Here is a 20,478-nt window from a genome sequence, read left to right as displayed (position 1 = left end):
CAGCTCGCAGTTCTATGAAATATTTATGATGTAAAAGGGATTTCTGACACCGAATTTGATAAAGAAACCCTGACCGTTAATAAAATGTAGGCTACTAAAAAAGTTCAAGGACTTTCGAATATATGTGTGTACATCTCATATTGGAAGTGCATCTTACATGTGGAATAGTAAACAAAATTAAAAGAGTTAAACGTGAAAGAAGTATATATATTTATATATATATATATATATATATGTATATGTATGTGTATATATATATATTTATATATATATATGTATATGTATATATATATATATATATATATATATATATATATGTATATATATATATATATATATATATATATATATATATATATATATATATATATATATATATATATATATATATATATATATATATATATATATATATATATATATATATACGTGAAATGAACTCCATGCTTTCCCTGCGGGGCTTTAATTTTCTACCTCACTGTCTCTCTCTCATTCTATTATTTTCTCTCTGCCTTTATTTTCTTTCTTCTTCTTCTTGACTCTTCCTCATCTCGCAAGCTTTGGCAATACTTTTTTCTCCTCGGCAATTACACCGATGAGGCCTGTGTATACTCACAGAGTAAACTGCAAACTTCTGAACTTGGTTATGTAGATAGAGTCAACGGGGCAATTTGACACTACGCTTTAGCTGAGGACCATGCTTGGTGTAAAACTAATATTTCCAGCTATTTTTAGACGGACTGGGATAGATTTTATCATCCTATATTCCATTGATCCCTGTGAGAGGCAGGACTTCGCGACAGCTATACCTCGTAAATGTTAGATTAATTACTTATTAGATATAATAACTTCTGGACTCTTTCAAAACAACACCCAACGGAATTTATCCAGGGGGTAACTTTATGAGAGCAATCACCTCTCTGTTTGCCAATATTATGGGCAGAGCCTGATTAAGGAAAATTAGAAATAATAATACTTATTGGTGTACTTTGGGCTAACAGAAAAGAAATTCCTCAAAGACGGAGGGAATGAAAATAATGAGAAATGTTGATGTTCAAATCGAAGAAAGCCATAGAATCGAATTAGGTTCTTCGAAGGGTTAAATGTTAAATTTAAATTTAGAACAAAAAGGAAGTTAAATGAACGACGTTTTTTCGTGTGTTTTCTCTCTCGGATGTCTGCATATCAGGAGGCAAATAAACTGGGTTGAAAAACATTAGTAAACGGACGGTATTGAATTAGAACCAGTAATAAACAGCTTAGGCTAAGTAAATATAATTTAGTAGCACTTTTCATGACCTTTAAACTATAGTTCATTCATACCTAGTAAAGATTCCTAAATCCTATTGGTCCATTCAGGTCAGCTGACCGTGGTTAATCCTGTGAGTAACGCAGGGTAAAATTACGGGGCATCACTTTAATAAATCTTTGGTTATAAGTAACCAAAAATGTTTTGTTTTATGATTTTTCCCCCACACAAATGGTAGCGTATGAATGAACGGGGTTAATGAACGGTCTAGCGTGCGTTACTCACATGATTAATGCACTCCGGGTGTTAATGCTATCGCTGGATGCACTCGGGCTCCGCCCTCGTGCATCGCTTGCATTATCCCCCGATCGTGCATTAATCATGTGAGTAACGCACGCTAGACCGTTGATTAACCCCTTATTAAATACACACGTCGCATAAGATCAAACATCTTTACTACGTAATACTCCAAAGTCCTTTTAATTTTCTTTTTCTCGTTATTTAAATGTCCTGCTAGATAAGCAGTCGCTGTCATATTTGAACCTATCCGCTATACCTTTAACCGTTCGATTATCTATTTTCAGCATCTTGTTATAAGTTCCATTACATTCGTGTATATGTGGAAAAAAGAGGAGGTTGATATTATAAAGAAGACAACTATAGCCTTGAATATATGAAAACTGCAGATTCGATCACAATTTCACAACTATATTTTTTATTTTGAGTGAATGGTTTTATGTTCTGGAGCAGATACCTATAAGAGGTACAGGATGTGTTTTTAAACCTTCAGCATTAAAACGAAGCGATAAGAGGGCAAGAAGGGGTTGAATTAAGCGATACGTAAAACGCGACAGCCGAATGATGGCATGTTTTAAAGGACTCAAGCAGATGGCAGCCTCTCTCTCTCTCTTCAAAAAAAAACATAATGATAATAATATGGTTCAGTCGATCGAGGAGATCAAAGTCCATGTTCATTCATATAGGCATATAGTAATAATCTTTGCTGGAAATATTAACCTACAAAAAGATATCATTTTCTAAAATGTATTTTCCATTTTGACTCCTTAACTGTATATATGTGTGGTGTGTTTGCATATGAATGGGGGGGGGGGGGGGGAGATGGAGTGATATTAGCTTATACAGGTCTAATATACCTCCACGGTACATTCGTCCACAATTTACAGAGTAGTTTGTTGCAATTTAAGATGACAATGAGGTCAAACTAATTTTGAACCATCTTTGCTATACCACAAATTCTTACAACACATCTTAGTCAATATCTTGAAAAACTCCGACTGCAAAACATCCTTGCCTTTTATTTAACCCTTACCCCCCCCCCGCCCTCCTGTACTCCTCTGAGCCATCATCTTCTTTACCCTTCTAGCTGGTATGATAGTCTGGATAGCAATCGAGAGACCCCCAAAATTTGTGTTTGTTTTTCCAAAAATGACTTTGAAGTGACATTTATATGTTCGTTATCCGACCTTTGATTTATTCGAATGTTGAGAGTAAATATATTGTTCAGGTGGAAGAATTTGTCATAAAGTTACTGTTTTTTTTATGACATTTAAAGGGGCAGCATGGACAGTATGAATGCCGTGTTTCTACTCAACAAAGGTCGAGTAGATTTTTTTTTCATGTATGATGGCACTAAATGAAATAATAAATAATAATTAATAATAAATGAAATATGAATCGTCACATGAACACGGGCATTGGAAAATTATTAAATCTGAATGTAATATTTGCATGTTTCATTTGTTCTACCTTTATTAGCATCAAATATGTATTTTCTTTATTTAATCCACTACAGGTATTAATCACTGTTTATTGTATAAGTTTTCTTATGAAAGAGAATATCTTCCTTCCACAGTGTTGACCCATTTACAAGACACCTTTCTTTTCACTAAAAGTGATTTGTAATCTTCAGCATATATCGTCAACGACATTTGACATCATGTACGACTTTAGTACTGATTTACTGGTAACACATTTCGCAATGATTTCTTTAACTTTCCTGAACCTTGCAATAGAGTTCATTGCATTCCATATACCCGTAAGGCTGATTATATTAACTACATCTAAAGTGAAATAAATGTAATTAAAACAAAGTTGTTCGTTTGGTGCCAACATGGAAGTTTTAATTTAATATAGCCTCTACAGGGAAATAAAATAAATGATCATAATAACATTGGGGAATATGGGTGGATACGATTATTACACAAAATATGACCTCTTCAGTAGACATATCATGCTTGTCACCTATTTTGGAAGGGACTATATAATTAATTTCAAAAAGGGGGGGGGGAGAGAAAAAAAGGAGAAAAAAGAGAAATAAAAAGCGCGGTGGTGTCCAAAACTGACCTGAGTAGTCTTAGGCTGTCTCTAAAGTTGTGCACGGATACAATGGGAATTAGTATTCACATCCAGCTAATTGCTTGAAAAGGAGCTCCGTACTATATACAAGTCTACGTACAGTCGTACAGCGTCCTCAAAAGTACCCGAATGAATCCATGGTACCGTCGAATTTTTACCATATTTAATGGAAGGTAAAGAAAGTTGCCGGAAACTTAAATGACGTCATGCAAGTATTGTTTGCAGTTTATGCTCCCTCGAATGGATTTTTTTAGTGAAATTTTAATCACCAAAAGGAAATTTTTCCATTTGCTTTACATCTTGAATTTTAAGTATGATCCCACTACAGTCTGACAAATTCCAAAGAAAAACAAACAGAGCACACATACACACACGCACACGCGTGTTTGTATTACATTCAGACCGAGGACCCCATTGTATTTTCCATTGTTCAAATCCACGTACCCTAACCTTAACAATAACCCATACAATAGAATTCTTCCGAGGACGTGGTGATTCTTTAGAAATCACAACCGAGGACCTGAAATTCTTTTGTTCAAGTACTCGGTCAGAATACAAAACAAACGCCGCACATACACGCAAAGGGGACTTCTGTCTATACTTGCAATGATATAGCAGTACTATCACCTTTTTTCTATTTAAAATTACAGATCATTCACCAACCGCCAAGAGTAATTTCAGCGGAGGACTAACACCTATTCCTACTAGAGTTTGGCCGAGGAAATATAACCTTGATGGCGAATGCTCCGGAGAGGGCACCTCAGATGAGCTTCTCTATGAAGATTTTGAAATGCCCGCGTTTAAAGTAGATGACGCTATTCAAAAAGTCGAATTCGGCCTGTTTCATTGTGTTGTCGTCACCGCAGTTTTCTTCTCAAGGGTAAGTGAATGTTATCGAGAGATTTAAACACCACACATATGAGATAAAACTGTTAGTTCTCATTAATGGTCCAAAAGGTGGTATCACAGGCAGAATTTTAAGGTTGATATGTCGCATTTTTAAAAAGAAATGAGAGTATAACTAAGTTATGTGTCTAGTTATTTCGATTTTCGATATATTGGCATTTAAAATTAGGATAACGTCTGTAATCCTCTTTTCCATATTATAACATCTGAGGTGGAGGCGTTTTGTACAAGTTTGAAAAAACAAAAAAAGAACAGGTGTGATGTTATAAATATACATTAACAAAACGGCTTTGTGTTTCCTTAAACAATTTAAATTCAATTTCTTCCTCGAATTGGATGGATCTCAATTTGAATAAATTATACCATCATTCTTTGGCATGTATTTCACTTCTACACGTCCCCTACGGTAAAGGTGGAATCCTATCGATGTAACTACTATTATCAATGAGCCTGTGTGTGTGTACCTGTTTTGTATTCTGACTGAGGACTTGAACAAAGGGAACTCCATGTCCTCAGATGTTATTTCAAAGAAATTCGCATGTCCTAGGACGAGCTCTTTTGTTAAGGTATTGTTAAGGATAGGATAAAAACACACGTGTGTGTGTGTGTTTAGTACACTCGATACAAAACTTGCCACTGTTCCAAGTTAGCAGGGATGGACTAAACAAACTACAATATTAAATTAAAGTGATTTAATCATATCACCAAGGAAACATTGTTTTCCTGTCTCTTTCTTTGTTTTTCCTGATCTTGTTCGTTTCTATCCATACCTACTTATACAAACAACAAAATTGATTTCATTCCAGTATATGGTTATCTCATCATCCCTAAAGTTATTTCTCGCTAATGGTTCGATGTTAGTTTTTTCAAGACTTACGTGTCTAGGGTTGGTATGTGATATTTTCTTTATGTTTAATGTACTATGATGATTGATCATGATTTAATTGTACCGTTACACGTCCTGTAAAGCTTTAAGGAAACACACGACTCGAGTTAAGTGCATACCAATAGCTTAGAGAAAATAATCAGACGGCGTATTATATGTATACCAATCTGGCATTATTTTGACTAACTGGTATAAATTCACTCAGAAGAGTTTAAAGATAGATTCTGCACTTGTATAAACAATTTTCCGCATTCTGACAATTCTAATCTCGTCGAATGTGATCACATTCACATGTCGAGTAGACTTGATCCAATATGCATGCTATGATGTCGATCCATATAAAGTTGTACCACTAAACCCCAACCGAACAAAGAACCATCGGGTTATTATCATTTCTCGTAATATCACAAATATGATTGATATTGTTTTTTTGTGTGTCTCAGTCTAGCTTCTAAAATGTCATGAATCCATTGTTCTGACAGCACTGAATGCTTTCCAGTGTCACCTTATGAGGAGTATTAAAAATGAACGTTGTGTGTTTTACGTCAGCCCCCACAACACATCACCTCACCCCACTCCCTCGCATCGCCTAACTTGTCTTTCCAGCTTTAACCTAAGATGATGCATATCATGTGTATGATGATGCATATCATGTGTATATATCTGTGTATAGCATACTATATTCTAAAATGCTAACGCTACAAATCTTAGCTGACGAAATAAGCCCATTTTAATTCATACATTGTTTTATGAAACTTGATTCACTGTATATACATATATTTATATATATAAGATACACGATATATGAATCCTCCCAAAAGCATCATACCGATTACTTATTTCATGTTTATCTTCGCTACATTTTAATACCTCTTCCAATTTGACAGTTAAAGAAAACGTAAATCTGACGTCAAAGACAGATTGAATGTAACTCCCTGCAGTCGAGACTTTATAATAGGGTAAACAAACCCAAGCTAGCGTGATACGCGGTTACGGACGAGCGCGCATGCGTGAACCATCTCGTTAATCAGGATATATTCATGCTAAATCCATGCAGTCGGAACATTATGGAGACTTTATAATAGGGTATACAAAACCAAGCTAGCGTGATCCGCGGTTACGGACGAATGCGCATGCGTGAACCATATCGTTTATCAGGATATATTCATGCTAGCTCCCTTCAGTCGGAACATTATGGAGACTTTATAATAGGGTATACAAAACCAAGCTAGCGTGATACGCGGTTACGGACGGTGCGCATGCGTGAACCATATCGTTAATCAGGATATATTCATGCTAAATCCATGCAGTCGGAACATTATGGAGACTTTATAATAGGGTATACGAAACCAAGCTAGCGTGATCCGCGGTTACGGACGAGTGCGCATGCGTGAACCATCTCGTTAATCAGGACCTGTTCATGCTTGCAGTGCTCATAGCGTATATACCCAGCATATAGGCCCATATTTCCATGGATTTTTGTATCATAACTAGAAATCTTTTCACAAAATGTGTTGGACTTAGGCCTATACTGTTAATATATATTCATTACTATTCGATACTAAGATTTCTAAAACAGAATGCACATAGACTATTAATTTGTCTAAGGCGACATGAAGTAAAAGTGGAATAAATTTGTCATATTTTTAAAAACATACTTTAGTGCATGTGGTTAAGGCTTAAAATTGCTATGAAAAGGTTGGGAAAAGGTATCAAATAACGTAGCCGGTCATGAACATTAAAACTTTCTAACATTCTAAGTTAAGCTCTCTCAGTTTCACAATTGCAATCTCATTTTATAGTAAAAGTTTTTTTTTTCTAACAAAATTACCGAGTAACCTCCAAACTCTGCTTCGTATAACTCTATAATATACTACAAAAAAGGATAGGCTTAGTGTGTTTGTGTGTTAGTGTATGTTATAGGCTTTGACTATCGTATACCCTCATCTGATTACGCATAACACTTTGGTCTGTTTTGACGTTCTCTCACCATTAAAACAACAATAATCAACTAGGAATTCGTCCATGGAAGACAATTTCCAAGAAATAATGTCGTTAAAATACTCCCCCTTGAAAAATTAAACAAACAACCTCAGTGCGTATGGATGTTTTCCAAGTCACTAAATGTCATTGAAATCCGACGGTTAACACTATTGTAATATGCTATCAGAGAGGCCACTTTCTGTCTTTCTATTTCCCGCCCTCTTACGGGATTTACATTACCATGATAAGCACGAACAGTTGATTTGCCTTGATATGTTTACACCAGAAGTATAATATGTTTACAGAACTGCGTTAACAATAAAGACTTTATGGAGATTAAAGAAAAGTGTACGAAAGTAAACTGTAGGGTCAATTTGGTTTTTACTGAAGTTAGAAATTACATTTGGCGGAGTGTTTTAAACGTATAGGGACATTGGAATGCCGAATACTATAAAGATAGCGTGCATGTCAGCAATAGCTTCAAACTGCAATTTCAATATTTATTGATAAAAAAGTGAAATAGAATGTGGAGTTATAAAATAACAAATAGATTAAACAAGGAGATAATTAGTTGTTTTTGAACATCTTCGAGTCTGGATTCTTTGTTTCGGAGAAATTTTAAATATTGTTTTATCGAACTAACGACTGGTTACATTTAAATTACATTTCTTTTCTTTTTTCTCTCTTTTTCAACAAAATGGTACTTTTTTGATTAATAAAAGGACCATTTGTAATTACAAAAGTGGAAAAGGTTTGAAAAATAGATTTTCTTAAATTGATGGGAAAAAGGGGTGGTCCACGCCGTAGCCCTTGTTTCATGAAGTAAAGTGTATTGCAACTTCAATTTTTTTTTAAAAAAAACCTCCATTTCAAATTCAACGAGACTAAATGTGTGTTTTAATGAAAATTGCAATTCTGTTTTAAATGCTTAACCTTTCCAATGTAGTTAGAAGCTTAGTATGTCTTGGAGTATGATCTCGTGTCATGCTACATCCACAGACTGGAAAATGAAAATACAATAATTCCGGCAATTTTACAGTTAATAGATTCCCGAGATGACGTAAATGGTCTACAGATAAGCTTTACCAGTCTCTTGTTCAATATCACCGACATTTTAAAAGGCTTTCCCCAGAGGTCAAGGTATGCAGAATTGTATAGAAATCCAAAACGATCTCTTAGTTATAGATACACTTTCAGATGTGTTCCGCGTCTAGAGCCTAACTTCGAGCTTTTCAACAGGCATAATCTGATGCGGTGGCCGGCCTGGGAAATAGTAATGGTTTCCTATGATTTACACAGGGGCAGAAAATATGATTGATTGAGAATCTTCACATACAATTGCTGACGTCATAATGTTTATACCGCATGCATTCTTAGTTAACAACAATTTCACTTTTTTGGGGATATCTGTAACTCTATGCCTATGTCTTGATTTTCTGGAAGAGAGCTCTATTTCACAAAGTTGCTGAAATAACTAAATTTAGACCAACCGTATCCGTTTTCTGCATTTACGATTTCATGACTTCAGTCAAATATATTTACGACAAAGACAGTATCCTAATTTCTATAAATTATATCTGCTTGAAAGGCTCAGACGTTTACGATCCTATTCCTTCATAAGCTATATTAAGTGTATAAAATGGATAAATGTATCGAACTGGGTTAATTGCAAAGTCTTTCAGTCTTTACATTACGATACAATGGTTTTCTCTTTTTATCATTGCCCCATTAAATCATTCTACAACCATCTGTCTCAATAAAATATATGTAATTAAAGTTATTTACAACCCTTTTTTATTATTAAATATTTTTGTTATAAATTTGATAAGTGCCAAGCTGAATTAAATAGATCATATCGAGCAATGAAAGACATTGGGAAGTATTCCGCAATCGCTGTTAATCATGTTGACCTAACATAACGCAGCGGAGTGGCTGCGGTGGGTTGGGGTAGACAAGGGGTATAGCTGCGGTGGGATGGGGTAGACAAGGGGTATAGCTGCGGTGGGATGGGGTAGACAAGGGGTATAGCTGCGGTGGGATGGGGTTGACAAGAGGTTTAGACTATACCCTCGAATGACCGATATATATATATATATATATATATATATATATATATATATATATATATATATATATATATATATATATATACATATATATATATGATATTGAGAACGAGACAAATAACAAATCCTAATCCATGGCTCACATTAGAATTATTCAAGAATGAAACAAATATGTGTCCTAATTCAATTCGACTTTAATTCTATGTCTCGTAAAGTCACAGGGACTATAGTATTGGTTGAGTATTGGCCGGAGAGAGGTCAGAATTACATACTATGGTCTTGTACGTAATCAATATACATCATTTGACTTAGCAAATATTTAGTTACTTCCTAAACATGGAGAAAAAAGGACTTCGGCTTTTTTTAAAACGTTTACACGATAGGCTAATACCAGTTGCAGGAACAGTCAGATAATCCCTGCAGGCTTCGATATTTTGCTCTCTTTTACCCAAAATAAATGTGGACCTTTTAAGCTAGTTTTCTTCTCTGACAGGGTCAGGAAAGTTCAAATCACCCGAAATCGCTGAAATGTAGAAACTTTAATAATTATTATTTTTATTTTCAATGTCTTATACATAAAAGTGAATAATTTATCAAATTTTGAAAATATCATTAAAACCTATCGAATCGTATACTGTATATATTTATGAAAAACTTTACTGATGTATGACGTCACAGTGCTTAATGACACCTCCTGTATCACCTGCCAAATGAAGAATTCGTCCAGATTTCCTGTAGATAATTTGGCAGGAATTTGCTCAGTAAAAGTCTCAACAAAGTTGAGAGATTGGACAGTAGGGGAGGGGGAGGGAAGAGGTATGCTAATGTGGGATATTGTTTGGGTCAGAGAGAGAGGGGGGCAGAGGGACTTGAACGGAAAGTGAAAAATACAGTACTGAAAAAGAAGCCTCCCATATTTTGCCTTACATCTGTTCTTAGGGTTTTAACTTTAAAGGGCATGCATGAATATGCTTCAATGAAATTTCTTGATATTTTACTACGTGTTTTTAACATGTTTTACCGTATAATGTTAAGCATGATATATTTCGAGTACACATCACCATTTTCATGTACACACTATAGGGTAGTCGTCATTTTGTATGACACATCTGAGTTACAATCCACAGAACAAACTCACAGACGTGTGAAACGTGTTTTCAACAAATTTTGCTTCTACTATTCTAGGAAGTTTTTTTATCTTTATTGCCTGAAATAAAAGAAGATTGCATTTTATTCGATTTCCACACTTTTTTTTTCTTTTGGCATTTATTCAGGTGGTTTACTCCAGTCATATCGCATTGGCAGTTTTGATTATCCCCACCATACGAATTGAGTTAAGCTGGAATCGATACGAGTGCCTCGCTATGCAATGTGCCATTTTCTGTGGATGTCTCACTGGGGCCATTCCCTTGGGGAAGATGTCGGATAAATACGGAAGAAAAGCCGTGAGTTTATATAATGTCAAGTGTATATATATATATATATATTATATATAATATATATATATAATATATATTATATATTATATATACATATATATATATATATATATATATATATATATATATATATATATACCTACATGAACATATTTGATTGTAATGTGAAGAAGGTATGACAACTATCGCGCGATACAATATTTTGTTTAATTTTAGCGGTGTATATATATATATATATATATATCGTGTATTAGGATCAGAGGGGGTGAATGGGCATGGATGAAGACAAAGGTCACAGACAGACAGACAGACAGACAGATATAGATCGATAGATACATATATACTGATGATCATCCAACTGTCACACGGCTCTTCAGTTTCTTACCATACCACCCCCTCTTAATTAATATATATATATATTTATATATATATATATATTTATACATATATATATATTTATATATATATATATATATATATTTATATATATATATATATATTTATATATATATATATATTTCTGAATTCGTCGTTATGTAACGCTTCATGGCGTCAAAATGTTGGAGAAATTTTCACCGAACAATTCAGCACAGGATTTCTGAGAAACATCTCCCGGTACATGCATGCCTATTGAATTATTCCGCAAGACAGACTGTGGCAATCTCTCAAGTAAGTACTTCTTGGTTTACGGCAAAATTAGATCGTGACCTTGCATAACATGACAATGGTTGACCTGATGTCGAGCTCAAGAGCTCTTAAAATCCAGCGGCTAATCAACCAGTGACGTCATTGAAGGCCAAAATTGAGGAACTGATACACTCCTGGTCCTCAAAGCGAAAGAATCTTGAACGTGGTTCTGTCTCTCACACATAGCAAACAAGAACAGTGGATTAAAAAAAAACGTAACAATTTTTTTCCAACTTAAACAAAGTTGAAACTTTCCAATTCGTGATTATAGTTTGCACATTCAAGAGATTCAAATGTTTGAGATATTACGTCATACTATGATTTGAGGATAAACCGGGATAAAGTCCCGTTCAAATTATTTAATGCCATGTGAGTTTTGTCACCATGGTAACATAATAACTGTAAAATGTCAGATTCTCAACTTTCTTGATGTCGTTATGGGCATGCGCAGCCTAATTGATAAAATCGGCATGATTATGTATAGAGTTAAATATCTGGCTAAACTTTCACTTAAAATTGCAAACCAATTTTAAAAGTCCGTGCTGTAGAATGACTCTCTGTATATATATAGTGTAGTATTGGACTCTTGTCTTTAATCGATTGTCTGTCGTTAGAGTGAAATGAGAGACGAAGCTGTTAAATAGCCTCAACTCTAGCACCAAAATGTCGATCAGAATTCAGAATGACTGATTACTGGTCGATGCCATTAGACAGATCTAGATCCCAATGAACGGTTTTTGGAAGGGGAACTAGAAAAAGGACGGTTTTGAATGTCAGCGACCTTCAAGGTTTTAGAAACTAGGTTCCAAAAAAAAGAGGATCATGAAGGTATATCCGTGTGTGTATATGTTTGTTGAAGGAGTGTATAGGCTTGCGTATACGATAAATCTGTAAAATAATATTTCTGCACGAGTCGTGGGTACGATGAATCCGTATTTTCAATACGGATGCGTTTAAGGGACATACTAAGGACTGTAAAATTTTGAAGATATGACTTCCTGTGCAGTTATAGTTAAAGCTCGTAAACATGTCAAAAAAACACGAAAAAGACCATGTGTTCAGTCTTACCCTTGAGCAAAGTCAATATCTTTAAATATCGTTTTATTGAGAGAAACTAACGTTAATATCGGAAAACGTCGTTTCCGCATTGAATGTTGTGCAAAACGTCACAAAATTTAACAGATAAAATCGTTTTTACGAAATGCAAATCCCCCCCCCCCCTCTTCCCTATTAATCACCAGAGTCCGTGTAACGCTTCGTTTTGGGGAGAAATGACATCTTAATCATCGCAGGTTCATTACTCAAATTGACTGAAATACTTAGTCTAGCTTTCAGATTGTTAGGATAGTTACTCAGAGCCACACAAAACTTTCATTTAAAAAACGCCTTTTTTCATGGCCTCAGATAAGATGATTCCAAACGTTACAAATTTTTCATGGAAAACGATTCTGGATGTCGTCCATGGGTTTAAAGATTTATTTTTGAAGAGATGTTTTGGGGGCGCTATTAAAATTTATAAAAACAAATATACATTTAGGTTTAAGCTGAGAGACATTCCAGGTAAAATTAAACATATTCTCACTAAACATTATACACAGTCCAATAGTCTATTTCTGTTGAACTATTTCAAATCAACACAAATAGCCCCATCCTTAAAAGTTAACCAATATATATTGTCCTGGTGTATAACCTTCTCAACGAATCTGTAGTAATATCATTTCTTGAAGGCAAACTCTGTCCTAGTATTATTTTACTTTGGTTACCACCCATATGTGAATATTTACTGCATATTTCTATATCATCACAACATTAAGTGTAACTTCGCTTTATGTATAGCTATATGTCACTTGTAAGAATTCCTATGCATGGAGAGCGTTGTGTTTGGCGTGCATGGCTTTCCCACTAGAAATTATTACGCGTACCTTTCGTTTTCATAATGTAGAGATTTTATCAAAATTCGGCCAACTTCTACGATAGCTATTTTATATATAGTGGCATATCAGGTCGCAACGATTAAATAACACTGACGTCTAAAGAATAATTTGGTTATTAATTATTTCAAATAAGCCAATAGAGGTGACGTGATGAAGCTGCGAGTGAAATTTTCTTCGGAGGTTTATTTTGTGTAGACTTTGCACTTGTCAACCCTTTGTAAATAAAGACTCAGTTGCTACGATTGAACCACTTAAAACTGCTACTAATGATTAAACATCGAAAGAAAAATTATGTTCGTCGCCTTACGTCATAAATCACATTCGGTCTTTGTTCCAAAATTAAAGAAAAAAGAGACAAATCTTATGCAAACTTCTCTTTCGACGTAAGGTAATAAATCTCAATACCTTCCAAGCAGATGGTGACACTTACTTATTTACTTACTTAAGACAAAGTTTCTAGCCTATTTTGCATTTAAGAAACAAAGAAGACACATTGGTTATTGGTCACTGATCTTTATGGCTATTTATGTTAAGCAGAAACCGGAGGAGTCGTGCCAGAGGCTTCCTGTCCAGGAGCATCTAAATTAGAGAGCAAAAGCAGGGACAACTGATTCAATAAATTATATAATTATATAATATATATAATTCTCAGAATAATTCGAAACATTTTGGGGAACCTGTCCATCGTACTTTCCTACCCACGAGGTACAGCAAATAACACATAATCGATGACTATGCTTGAACTCCTCACTAAACATACGGTGTATTTGCACATGGATTAACTGCATACCTGGTTGAATCTTTAAACACAACGCTGTTTTAGATCGGGAACCCCCAAAATTAGTGCCTGAGCCATGGTCCGCAAAACATTGAAAGTAAATTTCAAGAAACAATTTGGTGCATTGCTCTTGACATTTCGATTTTCATGTTTGTTTGGGGCTTTTCACGATGACGTTAGAAAAAAAACAGTGTGCAGGGGCGGATCCAGGGGGGGCCGACCCGGCCCCGGCCCCCCCTTTTTGGAAATCAGTTGCGTTTTTTTTATGTGGGAGTACTTCAAATTCCTAATAGGCATAACTTGGTGAAAGAAAAGGCTAATATATATCCAGCTGCTCTTCCCTGAAACGCAATCGTTTTTATTCCAAATTTGAAACTAAGGCAATTACCAGGCCTACGCGACATCACGTATTAATTAGATACGGCTCAGTACTATAGTGCTGACTATTACTGTCAGGGAAAATCAATGCACAGTTAGCAAGTATATCATAATTATCTGAATGAAACGGGGTGTAGGCGGTTTTACACTATCTAACGCAACGTAGTCGCCAAGAACCTGAAGTATTTTTAAGGGAGGGCCCAAGGAACATGAACTTATAGCATGCTCCTCGTGGTGAAACATAATTGCACCTATTAGGTGAATTCAGTGTACTGTTAATAGTAGGAGAGACTAGTGTAGGTTCTTATGACCAACTAGACCGGTTTCTGCTCTCAAACTTTATAGGAGGAGCTTCATCAGTAGTAGCCTTTGAATATTTTATATTCGGCCTGGGCGTCTCGTTCTCAAAATGCATCTATTTTCTGTGCACGAGTTTTTATGGACTCATAGTGCAGCTATAAGAGCATCTAAAAGAGCTTCGTGTGAACCTTGAGAGTCAGCTGATTTTTCGTTAGTATGAAACCTTGAGTTAACAAGTAAACCTTTGAGATTTTGGGCCCTTTTGTATAGGCTAGAATCGGTTCTTTTGGAAACAGTTTGGATAATTCCGCGTGCAGGGGCGTAGCGAGCGGGGGGGGGGGGGGGGTAGTGTATATAATAATTTGGTCGCTGTCGGCAAATTTTGGGTCTGTCGGCAAAAGGAGAAAAGGTGAAGAGAGCGGAAGGGGAAGAAAGAAGGAAAGCTGAATAGAGAAAAGGAGAACGGAGCTTCTTTATCGGTTATTTCGATTTTCCAGTTCTTCATCTGATAAACTCATTCACCAATCCAATCACCCGACGCCTGCAAGTTAAAAACCTCTCGGCAAATAACTGATAATGTCACGGCCGTCAGTATATAGCTACTGTAGCCAGGCTCAGCTAAGCGAGTGCCAGAATCGCCGGCAACTCAGTGAAAGAAATGGAATTAAAGGCTTCCGTATAGGCCGTAGCCCATGAGTCGTGCTATCGTGTGCAACGTGTTGTTATTATCCTCTGTTCAGAATGACGTCATAACAGATGTCATTCGTTCTCCGTGGAAAACTTAAGGGCACGGCTCACGAATTGTACACAATTTTTAACGTTCTCGCTTGTATATCAATGAATGTTGTTATTTCTCATTACCGGAAAGTTTTCTGAACATTTTCATCACGGAGTTTCACTATTTCAACGATCGGTGAAAGAGAAAACACAGTTCGATAATTGGTCCCAATTAATTCTTCTTCTGCCGACTGCCATAGAAATAATATCGAAATGGAAATTCTACGGTGCCAAATTTGACTTAAAATATGCACCAGATTGCATCTGAGGACGTTTCAAAACTAAAAATTTTCCAAAGGGGAGGGGGACACCCCCTCCCCTTAGACCCCTCCCCCATTTCAGTCACCACTTCCAGATCCGTCGGCAAATCAAATTTGACTTAAAATATGCACCACATTGCATCTAAGGACGTTTCAAAACTAAAAAATTTCCAAAGGGGAGGGGGACACCCCCTCCCCTTAGACCCCTCCCCCATTTCAGTCACCACTTCCAGATCCGTCGGCAAATCAAATTTGACTTAAAATATGCACCACATTGCATCTGAGGACGTTTCAAAACTAAAAAATTTCCAAAGGGGAGGGGGACACCCCCTCCCCTTAGACCCCTCCCCCATTACAGTCACCACTTCCAGATCCGTCGGCAAATCAAATTTGACTTAAAATATGCACCACATTGCATCTAAGGACGTTTCAAAACTAAAAAATTTCAAAAGGGGAGGGGGACACCCCCTCCCCTTAGACCCCTCCCCCATTTCAGTCACCACTTCCAGATCCGTCGGCAAATCAAATTCTCTCGGTCGGTGATCCGTTTTCGCTTATTATCGGGCCCTCCCTTAAAAATACTTCAGGTTCTTGGCGACTACGTTGCGTTAGATAGTGTAAAACCGCCTACACCCCCCTTTCATTAATAAGTATATCATAATTATCTCATTGAATATATCTTGTTTTATGTTTTTTCTTGGGGTGAATCTGGCGTCATAATTTTCGCGCAAAAGAAAAAACGAATCGACGCAATAATAGTGTATGCATTGTACATGCACTGTTGAGCGTTCTTAAATATGTGTCTATCGAGAAAAAATATGTGCACAAAAAAGCGTGTCTGCAACGTTTCTGGTTTTTCTAGTTTTTGGCGAAATGTTTCACCATTTTGCATCTAAGCACTCACAATTAACCAAAAATTTCCAAGGGGGAGGGGGCCCCTCCCCTAGACCCCTCCCCCAGGACGAAGATTACTAAAGTGCTACCATCGGGATGTCGGCCCCCCCTTTCTCAAAATCCTGGATCCGCCCCTGGTGTGTCATTGAAAGATAAGAGAGCCAGGTCTCCATTTTGAAACGACTCAGACGCTTTGTCTTCAGCTTGAAAGTTAAACTATAAATCATTTTGTAAATATTCATTGAATATTTGTAAGGACACGTTCATGCAGTTTCAAATTTTCAAATAGATTGTTACCAAGCAGCAAAAGAGCTGCATCCTAACTAGAGTGACATATAATTGGTTTACGTTGGATCTGTCCAGCAGGCCTCAGCTGCGAACAGTCATATTCTCGATCATGATTGGACAGCAAAGAGACACAATGATGACAGCTATAGTTAGGATGCATCCTCGTTTAATTCCCGGCCGTACTATTGACAGGTTTTGTTGCATTTTGTAGAATAACATCCATGTAAATATGCAATTTACAAAATAATGACATCTGTGAGTTCTAAATGTATTGACGTCCATTTGTGATAAAACAGGAGAAACGATTAGGTACGCTGTAGGCTACACTAGATTTCGTCGAAAGTTGCATTTGTCGTGTTAAACATACACAAATGTATTAAACCACTTACCCTGGATGGAGTTCAGTCGCACTTTTTCTATTTTTTATTGATAGCGTTTTGTGAAAGACCGCTACAATTGGTTGGATGATGGGGTTATTTTTATTCTCACTGACCTTCACTAGTAGATAATTGGTGTTCCAAGGCCGCGCGAAGGGCCGATGGAGATTGAAACAGTGAACTATTTATAGCCTGGAGAGAAGTTAAAGCCCTATGGTGTCGCTTTTAGTGCATTACATACGATCAATTCAATATACGGTATCTATACGCAAGAAAATGTACGTATATGATCAATGAATAGCCTAACGTTATGCAATAACGCGGATTCCTCAGCCTAACCATATTGACTTAAACTTTTATTCTTCTACTCACTAAGAGGTGCAGATCATTATACAGCATAAAAGAGACAATTTAGTGTTTGATTCATGCTTTACTGAGAAAAGGAGTTATAGTGTTCTTCTTCTAATTGTGCGTGAATCGTACGTTGAAATTGACCACTGGATTCAATTGAACTTTGACGACACTCACTTCACGCTTGTGAACAACCGGATGGCGCATAGAGGTATCTGTTACATCACAATTCCATTTGGACAGAGGGTTGAATCGTGTTATCAATGACACGTGTGTGTGTGTGTGTGACCTGCATGTCTGTAACGAGATACGTAAACAGCTGATTGAGCAAGTACATACAAAGTAAACGGTACACAACTTCTGTAAACAATCGAGCTCTTTTTGAAGGAATAAGATCACCTTTCCACTGTTACTTTGTATCCGTTTCATATGTTAACATGGACGCCATATCATTGATACTTCCAACGTCCCTCTTGGTTTGTAGAGTCAGCTTGTATGGGGCCTTTATGTCATATATTGTACCGCGGAGTTGTTAACGATTGCGGCGGTGAGCTATCGAGGAACAGACCTAACACAATTGTGGGCATACATAAAGTTATAAAGATGCTTGCATAACACTTTATACATTAGTCATCAATTCAATGTATTAGGGTAAATTGATGCATTAACATATACAGGAATATTTGAGAAATGTTCTTGTATGGATCGTATGTAAATTCGACAATTTTTAAGGGAAATGATAACATGCACTTTTGCTCTGAGATTGGCTCATCATTTGTAAACAAACTTTCATATCCTCTGTTACATTTGGCCAATAAACAATTAAACCTGATCAAGATTAGTAGAGAGTGGGGTTTAAATGTTAATACTGTGCCACATTCGACTCTAAAAGTGACACAGGATATTTTTTTCTCGTGATATTACTGGCAAGTGACAAAAATTGCGGTCCATTCGCCTAACATAGCAAAAGATATGTGTACAATTATCTGCGCAACAGAATCATTAAACCAACATCCTTTTAGCATAATCATCGTGATGAAATTTATCAAATATTTTTAATTGCTTGATGGATCAAGTTTCTGCAGATTGCTATAAACTGATACCAGCCAAGTGGGTAAAGTTATGGAAGCATTTTCATTCAAACTGCAGGAGATGTTTACAATAGAGCGTTGGTTATTGGTTATATTTAATTGAAAAGATTCAGGAAGCCACCAAAAAACGATATATATTTTAATATTCCACAAATTTTGGAATCTGTGTGTCATATTAAATCAAAACAAAATTAGTACGAATTGCTTTATATATTTATTCGACCATTCTAAACATTTGGAAAACTGCCTTTACTGTTACATAACATATCATATACGTACTGAAGCCGTGTAAAATATAGTGAAATAATAATGCGTAATAATGTGCAGAATTCGTGCATTCGAACATCATGCCTTGCAGTGGATACGTGACATACAGACAAACATAATCGAGGTCAAATACTTGAATAATGTCAAATAATCTGTTTTCCAAAACCTTCTCTCTCTTTTTATTATCATTCTTATTGGTCTGTTCCAGACAAGTTCAACAAGCTAACTTATTGAGTCCTAGTGTTCTCCTCATAGTACTAACACCAACGGCAAAATTCGTCATTTTAAAGCAATAGTCGCTTGCGCTTTTTACCAGAAATATCATGTCCCAATGCGCCAATACATGACACGTACATACTGTTATAACATAGTATTATTGCCACGATATATGTGCAATATCTCGCTCGCAGTAAAGTGGACTGTTTCTTTTTTTAATTTTTTAAATCATTCGTCAAGCTACACCGTCGTTATTTGAGTGAAAGGCGAAAGCATTTGCATCAACTGCATCACGCGGCTTTTGGTCATGAAACGCACCAGCAGCTGCTTTAAATAAAAAAGTTCTTCCACTCGAACCGGAGAAATTGAACATTCCAGCTTCTCTGAGCTGAAAATAAGCCTCAGGAACTGTGCTTTTTAAGGATGTTGAAGTGTTTGATTTCCAGACATAGAAGCTCTCGACATGTTGTGTCCCGCCCTCCCCGCCCCCCCTCCCCCCACACACCCTCGGGAAATATCATGAATATTTACATTTCAAGGTTATATATAGTTCAACGTCATGTGTAAACTAACTAACTAAGTGCTATATTGCCCTAAACACTATAATAGTCGTATTTAAAGACCTTCAGAGTGTGGTTAGATTTCTCTATACTGGCATATACCAAACCCAAAATTTTCATATCAAAGTTTACCTTTATGAAGTTACCTACATAATGTGAAGTCACTACCTTTCAGCTAGACAAGAACAAGTTTAACAGAAATCCGTACTTTACTATCCTAAAATTTCCATGTGCATATTTTCCCCCACATACATACATTAATCCAAGATCGCCGTGCTTTTATTGTGTTTGACAATTTTAAAGCTATGTTATGGATATCAGAGTATGAAATAGTAAATTAATGCTACAAACATCTATAACATAAATTACATTACAGTGTTAAAATTTTGATTTTGATTTATTTTGATTTAGTGAA

At 36.1% G+C, this 20,478-nt stretch overlaps 1 protein-coding gene across 1 annotated transcript in view; it reads left to right on the top strand.

Annotated features, from left to right (window-relative positions):
• Positions 1 to 20,478, top strand: part of LOC139980974 (putative transporter SVOPL) — a 56,291-nt gene that overhangs the window by 7,398 nt on the left and 28,415 nt on the right. Inside the window, exons 2-3 of the mRNA XM_071993054.1 lie at positions 4,276 to 4,505; positions 10,741 to 10,911. Of these exons, the coding sequence (XP_071849155.1) occupies positions 4,276 to 4,505; positions 10,741 to 10,911 (401 nt within the window). The remainder of the gene's footprint in view (positions 1 to 4,275; positions 4,506 to 10,740; positions 10,912 to 20,478) is intronic.

Source organism: Apostichopus japonicus, chromosome 15, assembly GCF_037975245.1.
Source record: "Apostichopus japonicus isolate 1M-3 chromosome 15, ASM3797524v1, whole genome shotgun sequence".
NCBI lineage: Eukaryota > Metazoa > Echinodermata > Holothuroidea > Aspidochirotida > Stichopodidae > Apostichopus > Apostichopus japonicus.
This window is presented reverse-complemented; position numbering and strand designations above follow the sequence as displayed.